Source organism: Coccidioides posadasii, chromosome 5 (assembly GCF_018416015.2).
Source record: "Coccidioides posadasii str. Silveira chromosome 5, complete sequence".
Lineage (NCBI taxonomy): Eukaryota > Fungi > Ascomycota > Eurotiomycetes > Onygenales > Onygenaceae > Coccidioides > Coccidioides posadasii.
Window position 1 is genome coordinate 118,748 of NC_089411.1, and position 16,699 is coordinate 135,446.

The following is a 16,699-nucleotide window of genomic DNA, read 5'->3' on the forward strand; positions in this document are numbered from 1 at the left end:
TCGAGAGCTTGGCGTCGGCGGGTCTGACACCTCATTTCCCACCGCGCGCCTTTCCTAATCGGGGCCATCTCACAGCCCCAGCCCTACCTGATGGGCGCCCCTGTCATGGCCTTGGCTGTGGCTGTGGCCTGGAACACGAAGTACGCCTGGTGCTTGATGCTTGGGCTCTGCCAGCCTGGAAACCCCCGAGACCTCTCGGGGCCGGAGTCCTACTAACGACGCAATCGGTCCTCAACCCTCGACTCCACATCCACTACAAGTGATGTTCGCTCTGACGAAAAATGCAACTGTTACCAGCCATGTGGCATTGATACATGATATGCATAGATGAGATCACCTACATACACTAACAATCTAACTGCGGAGAACACAGAATTGCTCCGGCTTGCTATGTGGCTGAGTGCATAAATCTGCCCTTTCAAACAAATGAGCATGGAGAACAACATTTTGGGGCTATTGCTCTGCAGGACATGCTGTTTCCAGATTTCTTCTGTGCGAGGGGCAGTGGATGCCTATCCTATCCCTTTATGTACTGAGAATGGTCGAACCACGCTGCAAGAGACTTTCCAGTTGATAAACTTTGCGGGGAACATGTTCCTGGAGACACCGTTTAAGAACACCTGTGATTCTGATTCACAGCACAAAACTTTGTATTTCATACTCGCATTAAACAGTGGACTGCAAGATGAGGTCTGGTTATACAAGGCAAACAACTCAGCAAATACATGTTAAGGTCCAGCTAACTAAAAGGGTCAATGCATGAAGCTTGAACTCCTGCAAAGTTTAGCAATAGTTTTCTCTACTATGGCCGCTCAGTCGCTGACCTTGTCAAATTGAAGTTGAACACAGCAGGACTCCTATCGCCTCATACGGATCCAGTCATCATCTTCTCTCTGCTTCAACTCTCCTCCATCAATAATTCCTCCGCCGTCGAGAACCAGCAGCCAGCGACTCGCTGACTAAGCAGAGGGGCGGGAGCGGTAAGAGCCGGCATATTGCTGTTTAAAGCTCGCCAAAAATTTGCTCGACTCACTTTCTTCTCTCTTCTTCCCTTCTCTCAAGCGCCGTCCCCACCAAAGCTGCGTTTCTTTGCTACACACAGCAGATCATCATCTTCTTGATCATCTGTCTCCAGTTCTACCCTGATCTGATTTTTTTCAGAACCCAGGCACTGGTATTCTATGCAAATGAGAAATTCGGAGGAATCTTCACCTGTCAACCCACTCCTCACGCCAGACCATGGCTGGGGAGTCGGTGCTGCCCGTGAGGGTCTGGCACGAAGTGCTTGCAACTAGGCATAAGAAACATCGGGGCAGGGGGGGAAATTTCGGTTTTCTTGTCCCTGGTTTCCCCATGGGAGAGCCGTTGCGAAGATTGTGTGTATTCACCCTAGGGTGGGTATGACACTTTAGTGCAATACGCAGCGTACTGCTTCTTTTTCTTTTCTTGGAGAAGAGGAGAACTGGTATCATTCGATTCCGATTACTCTGGTGGGGACGGCGCTTCACTCCCTTTTTCTCCTAGGTAAGTTTGTATATATTTTTAACTGCCATTTTCTTTGCAATTGCGGAAAGGGCTTTGTCTGGGATACTACTAACATCTGTAATTGTTGCTATTGAGTCTCCCCTAGTTATCGACCCGGCAGCAATACTGGGTGCTGCTTGAAGCTTTACATACCTACGTGTGAGTCAGGTTGACGGGACAAGATATGGACATGTACTTTTACAAATCTGCAAATAGAATGAATAACATGTCTTCCGTACAGCTTGGTTTCCATATCAAGGGTCGCTTTAAACATATTTCCTACGTCAAATTGCTGACACGTAGAAGTCACTCAGGCGATATAATCTGCAACATCATTGGCATTCAGTAGTATTTCATTATGCGAAATAAGGATCTTTCAGAGTTCTTATTACTACGTAACTTTCATAGCGTTAGCAAGCACTTCCAGGTACACCCGGCTCCGGATCTCCCTTTACCTCGTCAAATTTACTCCTCATCGCCAATCTGGTAAAGAAAAGGCAATCATGTTAGCCAATCTGCACCGCAGCATCAAAATTAGCGTGAAAAGCCTACCTTTGGTGCAAGGAAATATCTCAGACTTCCGCTTCCCTCCAGTCCATATTCCACCAATAGCGGCACATCTTGCGACATGCTGAGCCGCACCGTATTGGACAAGCTAGTAGCCTTGCAGAAGTTGATAAGATATTTGACAGAAAATGTGAGGGCGACAGGTTCAGTGAGGGAGATGGTGACGTTCTGATCAGGCTTGTCGACGCTGGTGTGTCCACGGAGAGTGACAGACCCGTTGCCGATGTCACCCTGGCAGGAGAATTTGACACCGTCTTTGCTAGCCTCGATCAGGACTGTATGAAAATCGAAAAGGTTAGTCTCAATGAGAGTATTGGTCCAAGGATAAACTCGATTTATACACAGCAGCATAGAACTATGCGGAGAGAAACCACATACCTGACTCAGATAAGTTGGCCAAATCCATGCAAATCCGCCGAAACTCCGTTGCTGGCATATCCACCATAGCCGCATACTCCGTATCCGGAATAGCCAAATGCTCCTGATCGATGTCCGTAAGTTTGATATCGTACTCGCTTAACCGGTCAGTTTGTGCATTCTCGAACACCAAATTAACTACATCGGGCGAATCTTCCGCCTTGAGGGTCATAATGTCATTGTCTTGTGCAGCTCGAAGGACCTTTTGGAGAGAGGTAAGATTGATTCCGAGAGCTATGTTACGGTCGCAGCGGTAGGGAGAGAAGCCTTCAGCTTTGAGGTTGAGGGAGACGAGGGCGACGTGAGAGTTGTCCATGGCTTGGAGAGAGATACCAGTGTCGCTGCAGTCAAAGTTGCAGTCTTGTACGAGTTCTTTGACTGCGTCGACGACCTGGATATAGAATGAGTAAAGCTCTCTTTGTTGGGGGGAAGGGAGGAGTGGCCGGTTCATGGTTGTCAATAGCGTACCCTCTTCAGCATGCTAGCTTGCTCTAAACGTGCTTCAAGCACTGCTCAGGGAAAATTCTGTTAGCCATAGAAGGTTTCAAGAAGAAAAATCAGTGGTGAGATAGCACGTACTCTTGACAGTTTTTTAATGACGATTGCAGTTAAGAAGGGTGCAGGGAGTATAAGGATAGCAGGCGGGGGAAGTAGCTTAGATGAACGCCTAATTTGAGCTGAATAATAGAGGCAGATCAAACAGAAGAGAAATATATAGAGAAATATGCAAGAATGGTTCGATGTATTACTTTTTGAAGGACCAGGCGTTCATTCAGCGATATATTTCACCACAGACAGAGGTTGAAGGTACCTGGATGGCTGATTGTGCGGGCAGGCAAACTCAAATATGCAGCGCGTTTTGTTGGCGCGTTCGCGTTGCTAAGTCCCATTTAGCTGCTCTGTTCAAAGCTCATTTTCGCGTTCTGCCTCGAGATCAAGGCTTGGCACCTGTCCCGCTGGCCTGCTTCAGGCTCCAATTAGAGTCAATAGAAGCAGGGATACAAAGCACATACCAAAACCAAGCGTTGGAAGAATTGTTCTGTGATGTGGATGGGAGAGTGTCCAGGATTGTGCAGCCTCCTTCTCAATATCTTTACATGCAATGATACAATAAAGCATGTCTACTCATATTACAAGACTTAGAATGTGCCACAGAAACTCAAGTCGGCAAAGAACAGAGTTAACGTATGGGTTCTGTCCTTTCCCCATCTCTGCCGTGATTGGTCTCTAAAGCATGTCGTGCACGTAATTGGAGCCGACAAGACTTTGACGCCGACTGCACCCTGAAATCAAACAAAAAGAAACCTTTCCTCAAAGGGACCGTGAAAACTTGGTATAATAGGGAAATTTATATGCATAGACAATGGTTGAATAATATCAAGATAGTGAAAAAGATATTCGAATGATCAGGAGAGAGGGAAGATACACAAGGTAGGAAGTTAATAGCTGTTATATGCTGGTGACCCTCGTCCCACCTCTACCTCGAGGTCGAAGTTTAATCACGGTCTCCAGTTCTCTAAGCATGCGCGTATTTGCATCTGCACGATCTCTAGCAGCAGCTTGCTTAGCCCGATCTTCTTTCACTCGCGCTATTCTCTCTTCTCTGGTCATCGAGCTTCGTTTTCGTGGAAGAGCCACAGCTTCGAATACCTCTTCGTCGTCCATATTATGGTCAGGACTTGGAAGGCTTAAATCTTCACCATTCAGTGCACGAAGTGCAGCAGCGGGACTGCCGTCAACAGCAGTGGCGCCACCAAGACTGAAGGTGGGGGACGCAGGAGATTTCAATAAACTCGATGGACGTGAGAGCCGTTCAGGACGTTCAATATTTGCTAGCAAAGTTGATTTTCCTGCTTCCCATTCTTGTAGTAGGCCTCTCAGGTCTGCTCCAATTGACTCATATTGAGAAATGAGCGTAGTATTAAGCTCGGAATCCTCGCCACTTTTTTCAAGGCAAGCATTCGACTCTTCACGGATGAGATGCATCTTAGCATGGAGGCTTCGTATCCCCTGCGATAAGGAATTGAGTCGCCGAAATTGAGCGCGATGCCGCTCTCTGGTAGCAGGCGTAAGCTTGAGCCTCGGCGAGGTTTCCATAACGTCACCTAATAGTTTTAGTCATTCCACGGAATAGCGCCGAAATGTGATACTTACAGTCTTGTTCATGGAGAATATCTGTTAGCCTCTGGATATAGATGCCGCTAGAGGCGGAAAGGTGTTGCATTTCTTCAACGGCAACACTCCATCTCTTAGCGTCCAGTCGTGTGCCATCTGCTGGCAGCGCAAGCAAACAACATAGCATGCTCTTTCTAACTGCATAGAGGCGGGTAAACAGAATCCGGAGCGACCTCAAGGATGCTTTTTCCTCAGGGCTAGAGTCCGTCAGACATAACTCTGCTTCGTCCAATTCCTCTGGAGAAAAATCGTAGATATCGTAATACTTTCCTAAGTTAGTATCATCAGCATACAGTCGCAGTTTCTTTTTCGCCACGAGATATTGTCCCAACAACTCGCTCATATATTTGGACAGAACGCGGCGCAGTTTGAGGCACCGTCGGGCCTGGGTTTGGTCTTCTAAACGGGTTACTGGTGGCATGGGGGTACTTCTATCAGATGGTTAGCAGAATGAAAGGGGAATGTAAGGATCGAAATCACGAACAGTCGGTATCCTCGAGATACGAGCTCAACTTCCTGGATCAATAGAACCGAGGCAGCCACCACGGAGTCAAAATTTTGGGAATTCCCAACAAGGACCGTTGCGACGTTGAGCGCCTCATGCCGGATGTATTTTAGCCATTGCCGCCTAGCAAATATGTAAAACGCTACAGCAACTGCTGCAAAAAAGAAAGCAAATACGAAAATTCTCTTAATATTCCATCCTGTGCCATGGCGGGGGCGGGTCGCATGGAAAAGCCAAACGACAGAGAATGAGGCGAGGGCAGAGAATACGGCACCATAGAGGTCGAACACGACGGGCTGAGAGGTAGGGTGTCCTTCGGTGCTTTTTGCACTCTGCGTCACTGCTCCTGTTATCGAGCTGTATGATGGTGGGGTTGGTTCATTGAGGAGCTGCGAGGCGACGACAATATATCCGAACTGCTCAAGAAACCTCTCATTATCGCTCTTCCCGATCCCTGCGCTTAGAGCGGCCTAGAAATCGGTGAGAAAGAGTCCACGACTAAACGCAATGTTCTTGACGACGACGTACAACACAGGCCTCCTGAACTCTTGCCAAAGCCTCCCGTTTGTTCGAATGTTTCAAGCGCAAAGGGGCCGGAAGTTTGCTCCGTATTCGGTCTTGGAGTTTCGTGCCTCCTGTCGGTGCGAAGTTTCGAGGAAAAGTGTCAAGGGGCTCCTGCGACGGCGATGTTATATCCTGGGGATCCCAATCCGACCGCGCTTCACCCGAACCTAGAATAGGAAAAAGAGCAGCGCTGTCAGCGAGGACCCTGCTGTGGGTACAAGAGTTGCTGGATGTACCTTCGAGATAATCGGCCAGTGGCGAATCCTCATGGACAAAGGTCTCCATAACCGATGGTCATCTCATTTGTTCGTCTTCAGGGGGTTGAGGGTCTCAGGGTGGAACACAAGTTCAGACACAGATCATTGGGAAACTGGCAAGAGGTCCGCGGGCTGACATATTGGATAGGATGAAGCGGTATTTACAGAGTCAAGATGGGGACTAAATAAGAATTGAGCGTGATTTCTCCGCTCTTGAAGTTGAGCGGTGAATTCACAAGCAAGCGGTTAAATTCATTGATAGTCGATTGTCGGCGCTGATTAGTTACTACGTACGGAGTACTCCTTACCGGCCATATTTAGCTACGTAACTACTCCGTACATGGCAGCTCCAACATGACTAACCCAAATTGCCGGTTGAAAGACACCCTAGTTATTTTGAGCACCCAGAGGAGACCAGATGAGATAATTGCCCGCCCATTCACAATGAAATTCTAGGTGCTCAGTAACAGCGCATTTCACTCTATATATTCCAGAGCCCAGCGCGATAGATTGATTGTACTCTGTTTAGAGTGCTCGATCGTTAACGACCTCCTGGATCTGCTCCGAGCGAATTAAATCGAGTGATCGCCATGCAAGCGCCTGCAGCACATGTATGTGCGTATGAACTCGGCCACGCACAAGACAAGTAAATAAACACATGTTGATGCTCTTTGGACAGCCACAGAGTGTCAAGACAAAAATCAACTCTCTCGCACTCTGAAAACACCCTTAACACATTTTCCAACAGTGCTTAAAAGTCCAGCTCTACTCACAATCATCACTTCTAGTCATACATCGAATCTGACCATGGTTGGAGGAGCAAGCGAAAATCTCTCTGTGCTTGGGGAAAAAAAAAAAAAAAGGAGAAGATAACTGACGCATGTACGGAGTACTGTACCTTCAACGCTCCTCTCAAGTTCGAAACTTGCCTTTACCTTGGCATCTAACATCATGCGCTTCGCGTAGTGCTTCATTTGTTTCAAGATGTCATGTTACACTCATCTGTTTTTCCCTTCTTTATCTCCATCAACACCAGATGAAGGGCCCTTGCAATATGGAATTAATGAGGGAGCATCTTGCATTGTTGACTGTGTTTCATGGAGATGAGGATAGCAAAGGAACAACTCCCATTTCCGGGGCCATGAGTCTTTGTATTTAGCAACGACGACTTCAAGCCAACCTTTTGTATCGTCCAGTATGCGTGCTAGAGGGGCAATGGGGATATAAATGTACCGGCTAGATAACACAATTCATACATAGGAGAAAACCGTCAAGCATGAAAATAACCCACTGTGGTCAGGACTTTTCCATCCAGTGCTAGGATGGAGGTCAAACCGGTGTATGTTGCAGGTGTAGATAACCGGCTTCTCATCAGCAAAAAGTTACATGATATATTTTCACTCTCCCTGAGGAATTCTCGAGTTCCAGGCTTCCAGCTCACACAGACGAACCCTGGATAAACTTCACTAACACAAGCCGAACACTTCGTGTAGTGGCGGTCTGACATCGGGAGGACGAGAGTGCCAGTGACACTGTCATTGTCGTATTGACCCGTGGGGAAAAAATGGCTGCCCTTTCAGCCTATCCTCTGTACGGAGTAATGCTCGCTCCCATTCGAGACCACACAAGGCGGTCGGACAAACGCCATGTCTTCAGCGGGATTGGCCGTTCAGAAACTATTTTCAGTAACAACTTTGTACCTCGTACTCCGTATTATTGGCCAGAAACGAGACACCATGGTACGGTCCCTCGTGGAACTTTCGCGAGAGCGCCATATAGTTCATGCCCATTCCAATAGGGCGGATCGCACTGTGGCTCTGCAGCCTTCCTCTTCGTTTTCCTACCCACATCACCAAGGCGCCTCGGCCTTGCTTCCGTCGTCGGGCTCGCTCCCTGCTGTATTCCGCTCGCCGCCCGAGAAGTGGAAAATGATGCCAAGACCGGTTAATATATGACTAAGCAACGTCCTCGTATCGTACGGTACCGTAAACTAAACGCTAGCCTCTTGCCTGCAAACTTCTCTTCTTCGCTCATGATCCAACAACAGAATCTCATGATAGTGATCTCAACGCCCACCAGCCCACCAGCCCGAAAGCTTGCCCGTCTCTCGTGCAGTTGAATCCTCCATACTCTATTCATTGGGTACTAGTTGCCGTATTGTCATTCTCACCCGCCGATCAACCGAGCTCTACTCTCAGTGTTGTTTTGATCTCCCAAACTTGGCCCTCCCACCTCAGTCACCGTCGTCTGGCTTACGTTTTTCCGTTGTCCCCATATCACGGTCCGATCCTCGACCAGCACTCAGCTGCCGTGCCCCCGTCGCTCCCCTCTACTGGTTTTGCATCTTTCCTTGCGCCAGCTGAGAATCGGACCGGTGGTCTATTGTTAATGACGCCGTGGATCTTGCTTTTCTCTCAGTTATAAGGCAGCTGAAGTGAATTCCTTGCCCAATCACATAAAACCCACCGAAGGAGCTCGCGTGAGAGCAGTCGACAGCTCGCATACTCTGCAGCTCGACCTGAACCCTACTTTACTTCCCCCCCCCTCATCCCTCCTCCGCTCGTTTCTCCCGCCGCCGCGAATCCTTCGTCTCGGTTTCCCCGTCTTTCTTTTCTTTTCTGTCCATTCCCCCCGCCTTGAGCTTGCTGCTAGTCGCGGCGAGAAATGGCTGACCAAAATGAGATCGATTTGGACTCTATCATAGATAGATTGTTGGAGGTGAGGGGTAGTCGCCCTGGCAAGCAAGTTCAGCTGCTGGAATCCGAGATTCGACATCTCTGCACAAAGGCCCGGGAAATTTTCATCTCGCAGCCTATACTCCTAGAGCTAGAAGCGCCAATTAAGGTATGGTTGTTTGTCCTCCGCCATCATCCACCAGTGGATGGGGTCCTCGCTGCCTCATCCCTTGCTCGCTAACACTGCCTTTCTTGCATTAGATTTGCGGCGACATCCACGGCCAATACTACGATCTTTTGCGCCTGTTTGAATATGGCGGTTTCCCCCCAGAAGCCAACTACCTCTTTCTAGGCGACTATGTTGACAGAGGTAAACAATCGCTAGAAACAATCTGCCTTCTCCTTGCATACAAGATTAAGTATCCCGAAAACTTTTTCGTCCTACGGGGCAACCATGAGTGTGCATCCATCAACCGTATTTATGGATTCTATGACGAATGCAAACGAAGATATAATATCAAGCTGTGGAAGACCTTCACCGATTGTTTCAATTGCTTGCCTATTGCTGCCATTATTGACGAGAAGATTTTCACAATGCATGGCGGGTTGAGTCCTGATTTGAACTCGATGGAACAAATTCGACGCGTCATGCGCCCTACAGATGTGAGTTATCCGTCCTTTGTTGGAATGCGCAAATCATGTCGGATCCTACCTGTCCGTTTGCTATGAGCCGCTTAAGGCCCGGGTCATTAACTCAATGTTGCGAATAGATTCCGGATTGTGGCCTTCTCTGCGACCTTCTCTGGTCTGATCCCGATAAAGACATTACAGGCTGGAGCGAAAATGACCGGGGGGTATCGTTCACCTTTGGACCAGACGTGGTTTCAAGGTTCTTGCAGAAACATGACATGGACCTTATATGCCGTGCTCACCAAGTAGTTGAAGACGGATACGAATTCTTTTCCAAACGTCAGCTGGTCACACTTTTTAGCGCTCCGAATTATTGCGGGGAATTTGATAACGCTGGAGCCATGATGAGCGTTGATGAAAGCCTTCTCTGTTCATTCCAAGTATGTCTTCATATCTGGATATATCTAAAGTTTTCTGGCACAAAACTAACATAAAGTCGCGTTCCAGATTTTGAAACCAGCGGAAAAGAAACAAAAGTACGTCTACGGGGGCATCAGCACAGGCAGACCCACCACTCCCCCTAGGAAACAGAAAAAGAAGTAGAAATCATACGAACTCCTCCATGTGTAACAGGTTCGGACGGAGATAATATCTCTTGTCAATATTCCCAGCGATCCAAGCCCTCCCAATCGGGTTTCCACGGTACTAGAAATCCCCGTCTTGTCCGCATAATTCACAACACCGTTTCGCACTCCCATTACGCCCTTGTCGCTGATTCCAACCCGATATCTCCCACCGCCAAATCCATCTTAAACAATTCGATACCTTCCGACAGCTCGACGACGATTACTTGGTGCTTTTAATTCGACGAATGTTGGACCTTGCTTCCCTTTTTTTCCCTTCAATTGTCCTGTCAATGTCCTTTGGTGTAATTTTCTTATTTTTCTTTACTCCCCGTTTTCCCCTCTTTTGCCGGAGTGGAAAGAAGGTTGCTCTTCTCTTTCTCGCATCGGTATCTGAGGGAGTGTAGGTGGTGTGATCATTTTAATGCGAAAACAAGGTCGTCCTTTTAACTTTGACTGTTTTTACTCTTCTTTTTCTTTTTCCCCGCCTCTTCTTTCCTCGCTTATTACTTAGTTTATGCGATAGCAATGTATGAGCAGTGATACTTTTCTCCTTGCCCCTTCCATCTCTTTCTTTGTCTTTGCCCGGAGGGTGGGAAAACAACAGCAGATGAGGGCGAGGTTGGGGTCAGAATGGACAGGGGGCTTATGGGTTTAACGAGATCCGTCAAGGCTTTTTACCCCAGGCGTATGATAAGTCTACACGAGCTGACTTAGATATTCTCTTCCTCAATGCAAAGCATCAGTGGTTCCTTGCCTATTCAGACGCCGCCCATCGCTAATCGCTTCAGCTTTTCCCTCTTCGCCGGTCTATCCCGTATGTGCCTATTTATATAACTCGCTGGGGCAGGCCTGCAGGGTCTATTAGAATTTCTTCCTCTTTTTTTCTTTTTCTGGCGAGTTAAAGCACCTCTAGCTAGTGTGCCACGATTTATGCTTACTCTCATGAATCTTTTTTGGGGTTTCGCACTGGGTACTTGCCGGCTAGACGATGTTATAATTCTCCTATGGCATGGGGCTAAAGACAAGTTCTAACTTGAATTCAAGGAATAGTCGTGGAAGCGCCATTTATGTCCTGAACTTCCCTTGTTATCCGCTCCGCTCCGCTCCGCCCCTCTCCAGCCCTGTCGAAGCTTGACGTCATACTTTCAAAGTGGAACTTAAAAGCAGGTAATTCCTCGTAGCAAAACGCCCTTTCTTTTTCCCTCTCTATAGAGATTAAAAAATTATGAAAACGGAGAACTGCAAGATATCGCGCGCCACGAGCACTGGCCATGTTTTAGTCTATACATGATGTCGGAACCAGGTTTCAAAACAATGGAAAGATTAAACTATCAAAAATCAAAACAATAAACTGTGACAAAGATGTTAGGAAATAGGAGTCACAGAAAAAGGGGATTTCTTGTGGGAACTGCTTCAATTTAATTAGTTCAGAATATTGATTTCTCAGTTCGACCTATGTTAGGATTCTCTCCTGTCACCCTAAATGCAACTTGTCTTTGTTCTGTGCTTTTGGGGTCGCGCAGCGCTGAATGCCTTTAATACAAGGGGAAAAAAATAGGAAAGCTAGCTAAAATGAATATGGGATTAGCGAGAGGAGAAAAGACATCCCCAAAATGAAGGGGTAAAAAGAATTCTGATCGGATCCAATAACTAACTAGAAATAACAAACTCCAGAAAGCTTCTGATGGGTAAAAAAGGGGAAGTGGGGAAATAATCTCGAGATGGGAGGTGATCGTTAATAGTAAGACAGATAGGTAGAAGCCGAGTTAACCCCAGGCGTCAGGTTGGTGGTGACTAGCAGAGAGCCAGGGTGGGGGTTGAATTTCTCATCGAAAAAAGGGGCTATAAGCACGGCCGTCGATGACATGTAAGCAAGCATCATCATGTGGAAGAGCTCCATTCCATAATTAAACGTATTGTGATAGCCATCTGATACCCTCGCCATAACCTAGATGATCGGAAAAAGCGGTTAGAAATTTATTTCTGATTGAAGAGCGAGAATATCACATCTTACCAGATCGTCCGATAATGGTACACATGAACACTTCAATGGGCCTTATTCCCTCCAGCGGAACCTTTCCTTTGCCCGTCGTTTGGAACAATCCCAAAGCAGCCCGGAGTTGATCTTCAGACACGGCTGATGGGTTATCGATCTTGTTACCAAGAACTAAGAAAGGAACCTTGCCAAGTTCTTCCATAGCGAGAAGGGCATCGAGTTCGGCTTTGGCTTCGGGGAAACGCTCGTAGTCGACGGCATCAACCATGAAAACGATCCCGTTGACTTCAGGGAAATAATCCTTCCAGAGGCGACGAGCTATATCACAAGTCAATACCTCAGCCTATGGGATATCAAATTTAACAACCGCTTACCCTGGATGTGACCACCCAAATCAAAGGTCGTGAACGTGTTGTTTCCGATCGAGAGCTCCTCCGAAGCTAATCAAAAAAACTGGGGATCAGCCGCTGCCACAACAAAACATTCCTCATCTTCTTTCCCCTCCCTCCAAAAATTATTCCTTCGCAGAGGGCAATAGACAGCTTAACATCCAAGCAAATTAGACCCTGAAATACGTACTCGGGTGTGCGGTTGGTTGCAAGAGGGCAACTCTCCCATTCTGTATGGTAAAGGTTCCATAGTCAGCATATGGTCCACATCACTTGCTGGCAGGTCAAATCCTAGCAACCCATTGTGCGCACCAAGATAACTGCCACACTTCAAAAGGGGCAAAATATCAATCAGTACATACCTTCAACATCTGCAATAAAGTAGACTTTCCAGCATTGTCCAGCCCAAGGAAAAGCAATTTGGCATGTTTGTTTAACAAACCAAGGGAGGCGAGAATATCATAGACTATTCAATAGTGTCACGCACAGAAACCACATGGGTCAGCTAAACATGGTCTGCAACAAAGGTAGAAGAAGTTTAAACACGTAACTGAGCTAAGGGACATAGGACAGCTCCAGAAGCTGGCTCTCTCATTTAAATGCAGGAGACAATAATGAATAGAAACACAGCTGGAATGATACATAGGAAAAGCCGGGGGAGAGAGTGTGTGTGGGAGCGAGGGAGCTCGGGTACTTACACCAGTTGATGATCCACATTGTGAAAGCTTGCCAATGTAAGGCTTAACTATAACACTAGCGGTTTTTCCTCAGGGTATGCTCAAAGTCACTTGTATCAATAAGAGTTAGAAATGTAGGGAGGAGGGAATGGCTGCTGTTGTTGTCGTCGTTCGTCGTCGGAGGTTAACTGGGGAAGATAACTTGGTCAGTTCATCAAGAGAAACGCTAGTCTGGAAAAGACCTAGCCAGATATGCGTCTGTCGGGCTGGCTGCTGATGTAAGATTCGTCTTGGCAGATGCTTGACTTGAGCCAAAAATCACATATCATTATTATCACTTATACGGAGTATACTCCGTAGATTTTAGTTCAAAAGGACTCTTAAGCCTGTACCCAACTCCGGCACCTTATCAGGCAGTCTATCAATTACCGGAATGGTATTATTACCAGATTTACCTTGATATTTGAAAGTGCTCTGTTTCCATCTCCCATCTCATACATCTGGATTTCCTGGATAACCCTTGGGTCTGGGCAAGTTGCACAGTGGGCACTGCCCCAGTGCCTTCACGAAGTGATGATAGTTCACCTTCTGATCTTTTATTTAATATCAATCAAAGTCAACTTGACAAGCATTGTGGCTGAGCAATAATTTCATATCTCTCCTTGACCATCTCCCAGGAGCTTAGAGAGTGCAACATCCAGTACCACAGTTGGTAAATCGACCAGTTCTGCGTGTTTATGTATGCATTCGCTCGGCGGCTACCTACAAATATAATATTCTCGCATTCAACGAAACTTTCCAGACTTTAAAAAGGAGGATAAAAGCAATCTTTATCAAGAGCATCGGCAAAACCACCAAGTAGACAATCCCCCTTTCCCCCATTTAAACCTGTAGACTAGCAAAGCCCTCTGCCTCAGTGCCGAGAAGGTATCGCGTTCCCAAGCCAAACCTAGTATTAAAAAGGAATATAGAGCCTCTGCATTAAAAAAAAAAAAAAAAGAAAAAAAAGGGAGCAAAGGGAATAAAAGAGAAAAGGATGCAAGGCTGTATATCTCGCGACTGGGAAAAAAAGAAAAGGGGGAGGAAGGGGGGAGTATGTACAAGAAAAGACAAGGTTAAAGAAAGAAGTGAATCTGTAAAGTAGCGCCGATTGTTCCCGCGGAGAGAACTTAACTCTGGCCGCTCATTGCGATTTTTTGTTTTATTTACTTTTGGCCGGATGCAGAGACATGGCTCTTTTCGAAGGCACATCAAAGATTCAGACGGATAAGACGAGCTGAGCATCTTGGATAACGTTGTAGGCTTTGAACCGCTCCGCAACTTCAAGGCCAAGCTCTCTCATACGTTCTGCGCCTTTGCCACACAGAGGCCGTTTCCGCTCCAGCTGCTCCTTGGCCGCTTTGCGACAATGCTGTCGCCAGAATTTCTCTTTGCGCTTCTCTCGCTTCTTTTCGAGACCGGCAACGATGTCGATCGGTCCGCGGGTGTGTTTGTTACGACGACGTGAAGCGCGAACAGGGGAAGACGAGGATGTCCTAGAGGATAGACGATGCTGGGCAAGACGGGCAAAGTAAGGATTTGGAGTACGAGGAAGCGACGAAGTCCGAATCCGGTGTGGTCGTTGAGCGAGACCGGTGAAATGCACGCGGCAAGCGCCGCTCCCTGATGCTTGCGTGACAGATGTGCGACGTGTTGGAGGAGGTGATCTCAGCCGTGCAGGAGGCGGTGACCTCAGCCGTTTGGGTGAACGACCGAACAGACGACGGGGAGGCGGAGATTGCAGACGTTTCGGTGAGTGATTCGGGCTTGTGCGGCTAGCAGGTCCTTTGGATCTTCCACGCAAGCACTCTTCGTCGAATCCTTGAAAAGGGCCCGAGCCCCGGCCATGCGGTCTAGCACTGGTAGCGGAACCGCCTTCTAGGTTGTCATCATCCTCATCCTCTGGATCTGAGGTAGGGAAGCTGGGGTCAATATCCTGGGGAATTGGAATGTGCTTCGAGCGGCGACGTTCTTCCATGCATGAAATGTAGGCTGCTTCTAGAGGTCTATCCTCGTCCAAGGTGCCGCACACGAAATCTGTGCTGTCAGGCAGTGTAGGGGTACCTGGGCGAAATTTGGGGAGCTTGATAGGCTTGCTACGTCTCTGGCTGTGGGACTCGACGGACGTATTTGAATCCCGTCTGGAGATGCCTCGGCTGAGGCCATGCTGGTCAGTAGCTCCGCCAGATGCGACCTTAGGGGTCCAAAACCCGTACTCTCCGGAATCGTCACTTTCGTCAGAAGACGCGAATCCAGCTTCATTATCAGACTCGTTCCCATCATCCGGCTCATCACCATCTTGCACAGTAGACTCATCATCACCGTCATCACCATCTTCATCCACATCCACATCCACATCCACATCGTCGTCATCATTGTTGTCATCATCATCGTCATCATCTTCTTCGTCTTCATCTTCGTTGTCATTATCTTCCGCTTGTCTATCCTCTTCCTCTACCTCTTCACCGAGTTTCCGGATCGCAATCTCCTTTCTCATGCAGTCATTCATGGTGATCTTCCGCTCATAGTCGGTGACCTGGTTCATCCAGTCATCCTCATCCGATTCGCTGCCGAACTCATGGTAGCGCACAGCATCTGAAAGCTCTAACGTATCCTTCGCTTTCTCTTGGATTATAGAACTAGTCTTTTCAGGGCTGGCCTCAGCATAAAGGCTTTTCTGCTCAGAAGGGACTATGGATACCTGGCTAGCCTTGCGTAGCGTTGGAGGCGCCGGAGATCGACTACCTCGGGAACCTGGGAGAATCCTGCGGCTCGCAGCACCGTCCTTTTGAACCTCTCCATCGGAACCAGATGGACGCACAGGACAAACAAACGTAAGAGCTGACTTTCGTTTCGGGGGTTCTACCTTGGGCGTCTCCTTCATAGGCTCGCTCGACGCTTTCTTTTCTTCCTCGAGGAGCCTTCCACCGCAAGCAAAAGTTATGCAGCGTTTGCGGCCCAAGCTCGCTTCCACCTGCAATTCGCCAACGTCAGCTGACCCCTTGTGAATATTGCCATGGTTATCAATCCGCGGCAACCGGTTATATTGCAAAGGCGGACTTGGCGTGTTGGAACGAAGAGGGCTGGTGGTCTCGCTATCACTGGTCAGCTCGGCTGTGGAGGGAAGGCTGCGATTCGATACGGCGGAAGAGTTGGTCAGCCCACTCAGCTCCGTGATTGGCTGCAGATTCGCTGGAGATGGCTCGACAGGGGTCAGCTCCGGACTGCTCAGCAGAGCTCGAGTGAGGAGCGATTCTGGCTTCTTCCCATCCACGCTGATGGTCTTGGTCTTGGCATATGCCGGAGGGGGGAGGGTCGAAGAACGGGTCGTGATCAAGGAAGGTCTGGATCTAGAATCGCGATGATCTGGCGGTTCATCGGGTTCAGCAGGCACCTCATCACCATCGATCGCAGGAGTATTGGTAGCATTTGATATTTGTAACATATCGACAGGAATAATAGGCATGGGTATCGTAGAAGGACGAAACTTGATGCAGAAAGAGAAGGCTTGAAGAGATCGGTGCCGTTAATAGAGAACTCGTTAAATGCCGAAAATCTAGAACGGTCTTCCCAGCAAAGAACAACGACGGGACTCTCTATGAACGCGTATCCGAAAGGGATTACGAAAAGACAAAGAAGCCACCAATTCGAGTGCGCC

The 16,699-nt window shown here is 47.9% G+C and overlaps 5 protein-coding genes across 6 annotated transcripts; 1 reads left to right on the forward strand and 4 right to left on the reverse strand.

The window, feature by feature from the left end:
- Positions 1-1,195: 1,195 nt before the first annotated feature.
- POL30_1 (proliferating cell nuclear antigen) lies at positions 1,196-3,384 on the reverse strand. 2 transcript variants are annotated; one of them, XM_066125725.1, is made up of 6 exons: positions 3,088-3,384; positions 2,977-3,017; positions 2,470-2,899; positions 2,077-2,366; positions 1,980-2,007; positions 1,196-1,923 (listed from the first exon to the last, which is right to left on the reverse strand). In XM_066125725.1, coding segments are annotated over exons 1-5 (780 nt in total). In that variant the 5' UTR covers positions 3,089-3,384; the 3' UTR covers positions 1,196-1,923; positions 1,980-1,989. The 2 variants fall into 2 exon arrangements, with proteins under 2 accessions (XP_065981809.1, XP_003071432.1); XM_003071386.2 differs by having other exon boundaries at positions 1,196-2,007.
- Positions 3,385-3,654: 270 nt separating this feature from the next.
- On the reverse strand, positions 3,655-6,216 carry D8B26_008010 (uncharacterized protein). The gene is made up of 5 exons (XM_003071387.2): positions 5,989-6,216; positions 5,717-5,919; positions 5,168-5,658; positions 4,663-5,114; positions 3,655-4,613 (listed from the first exon to the last, which is right to left on the reverse strand). Exons 1-5 carry the CDS (start codon positions 6,035-6,037, stop codon positions 3,958-3,960), a joined length of 1,851 nt encoding a protein of 616 aa, XP_003071433.1. The 5' UTR covers positions 6,038-6,216; the 3' UTR covers positions 3,655-3,957.
- Positions 6,217-8,673: 2,457 nt separating this feature from the next.
- PP1 (Serine/threonine-protein phosphatase pp1) lies at positions 8,674-9,917 on the forward strand (the record flags this gene model as incomplete). Its single annotated transcript, XM_003071388.2, has 4 exons — positions 8,674-8,853; positions 8,946-9,347; positions 9,455-9,754; positions 9,822-9,917. The coding sequence occupies 4 exons, from the start codon at positions 8,674-8,676 to the stop codon at positions 9,915-9,917; spliced, it is 978 nt and encodes a 325-aa protein (XP_003071434.1).
- A 938-nt stretch (positions 9,918-10,855) lies between these two features.
- On the reverse strand, positions 10,856-13,196 carry SAR1 (COPII coat GTPase). The gene is made up of 6 exons (XM_003071389.2): positions 13,024-13,196; positions 12,688-12,791; positions 12,516-12,555; positions 12,311-12,376; positions 11,955-12,254; positions 10,856-11,888 (listed from the first exon to the last, which is right to left on the reverse strand). Exons 1-6 carry the CDS (start codon positions 13,040-13,042, stop codon positions 11,848-11,850), a joined length of 570 nt encoding a protein of 189 aa, XP_003071435.1. The 5' UTR covers positions 13,043-13,196; the 3' UTR covers positions 10,856-11,847.
- Positions 13,197-14,260: 1,064 nt separating this feature from the next.
- On the reverse strand, positions 14,261-16,486 carry D8B26_008013 (uncharacterized protein; the record flags this gene model as incomplete). Its single annotated transcript, XM_003071390.2, has 1 exon — positions 14,261-16,486. The coding sequence occupies one exon, from the start codon at positions 16,484-16,486 to the stop codon at positions 14,261-14,263; it is 2,226 nt and encodes a 741-aa protein (XP_003071436.2).
- Positions 16,487-16,699: the final 213 nt, after the last annotated feature.

Coding starts and splice junctions, on each gene's coding strand:
- SAR1 (XM_003071389.2), bottom strand. Junction 12,556..12,687: donor CTTTATTGCAGATGTTGAAG/GTATGTACTGAT, acceptor TTTACCATACAG/AATGGGAGAGTTGCCCTCTT. Junction 12,255..12,310: donor TTTGGGTGGTCACATCCAGG/GTAAGCGGTTGT, acceptor CTTGTGATATAG/CTCGTCGCCTCTGGAAGGAT.
- D8B26_008010 (XM_003071387.2), bottom strand. CDS start 6,037: ATGGAGACCTTTGTCCATGAGGATTCGCCACTGGCCGATTATCTCGAA. Junction 5,920..5,988: donor ACTGGCCGATTATCTCGAAG/GTACATCCAGCA, acceptor TTCCTATTCTAG/GTTCGGGTGAAGCGCGGTCG. Junction 4,614..4,662: donor TATTCTCCATGAACAAGACT/GTAAGTATCACA, acceptor TAAAACTATTAG/GTGACGTTATGGAAACCTCG.
- POL30_1 (XM_066125725.1), bottom strand. Junction 2,900..2,976: donor AAGCTAGCATGCTGAAGAGG/GTACGCTATTGA, acceptor TTCTATATCCAG/GTCGTCGACGCAGTCAAAGA. Junction 2,367..2,469: donor GGCCAACTTATCTGAGTCAG/GTATGTGGTTTC, acceptor ATTTTCATACAG/TCCTGATCGAGGCTAGCAAA.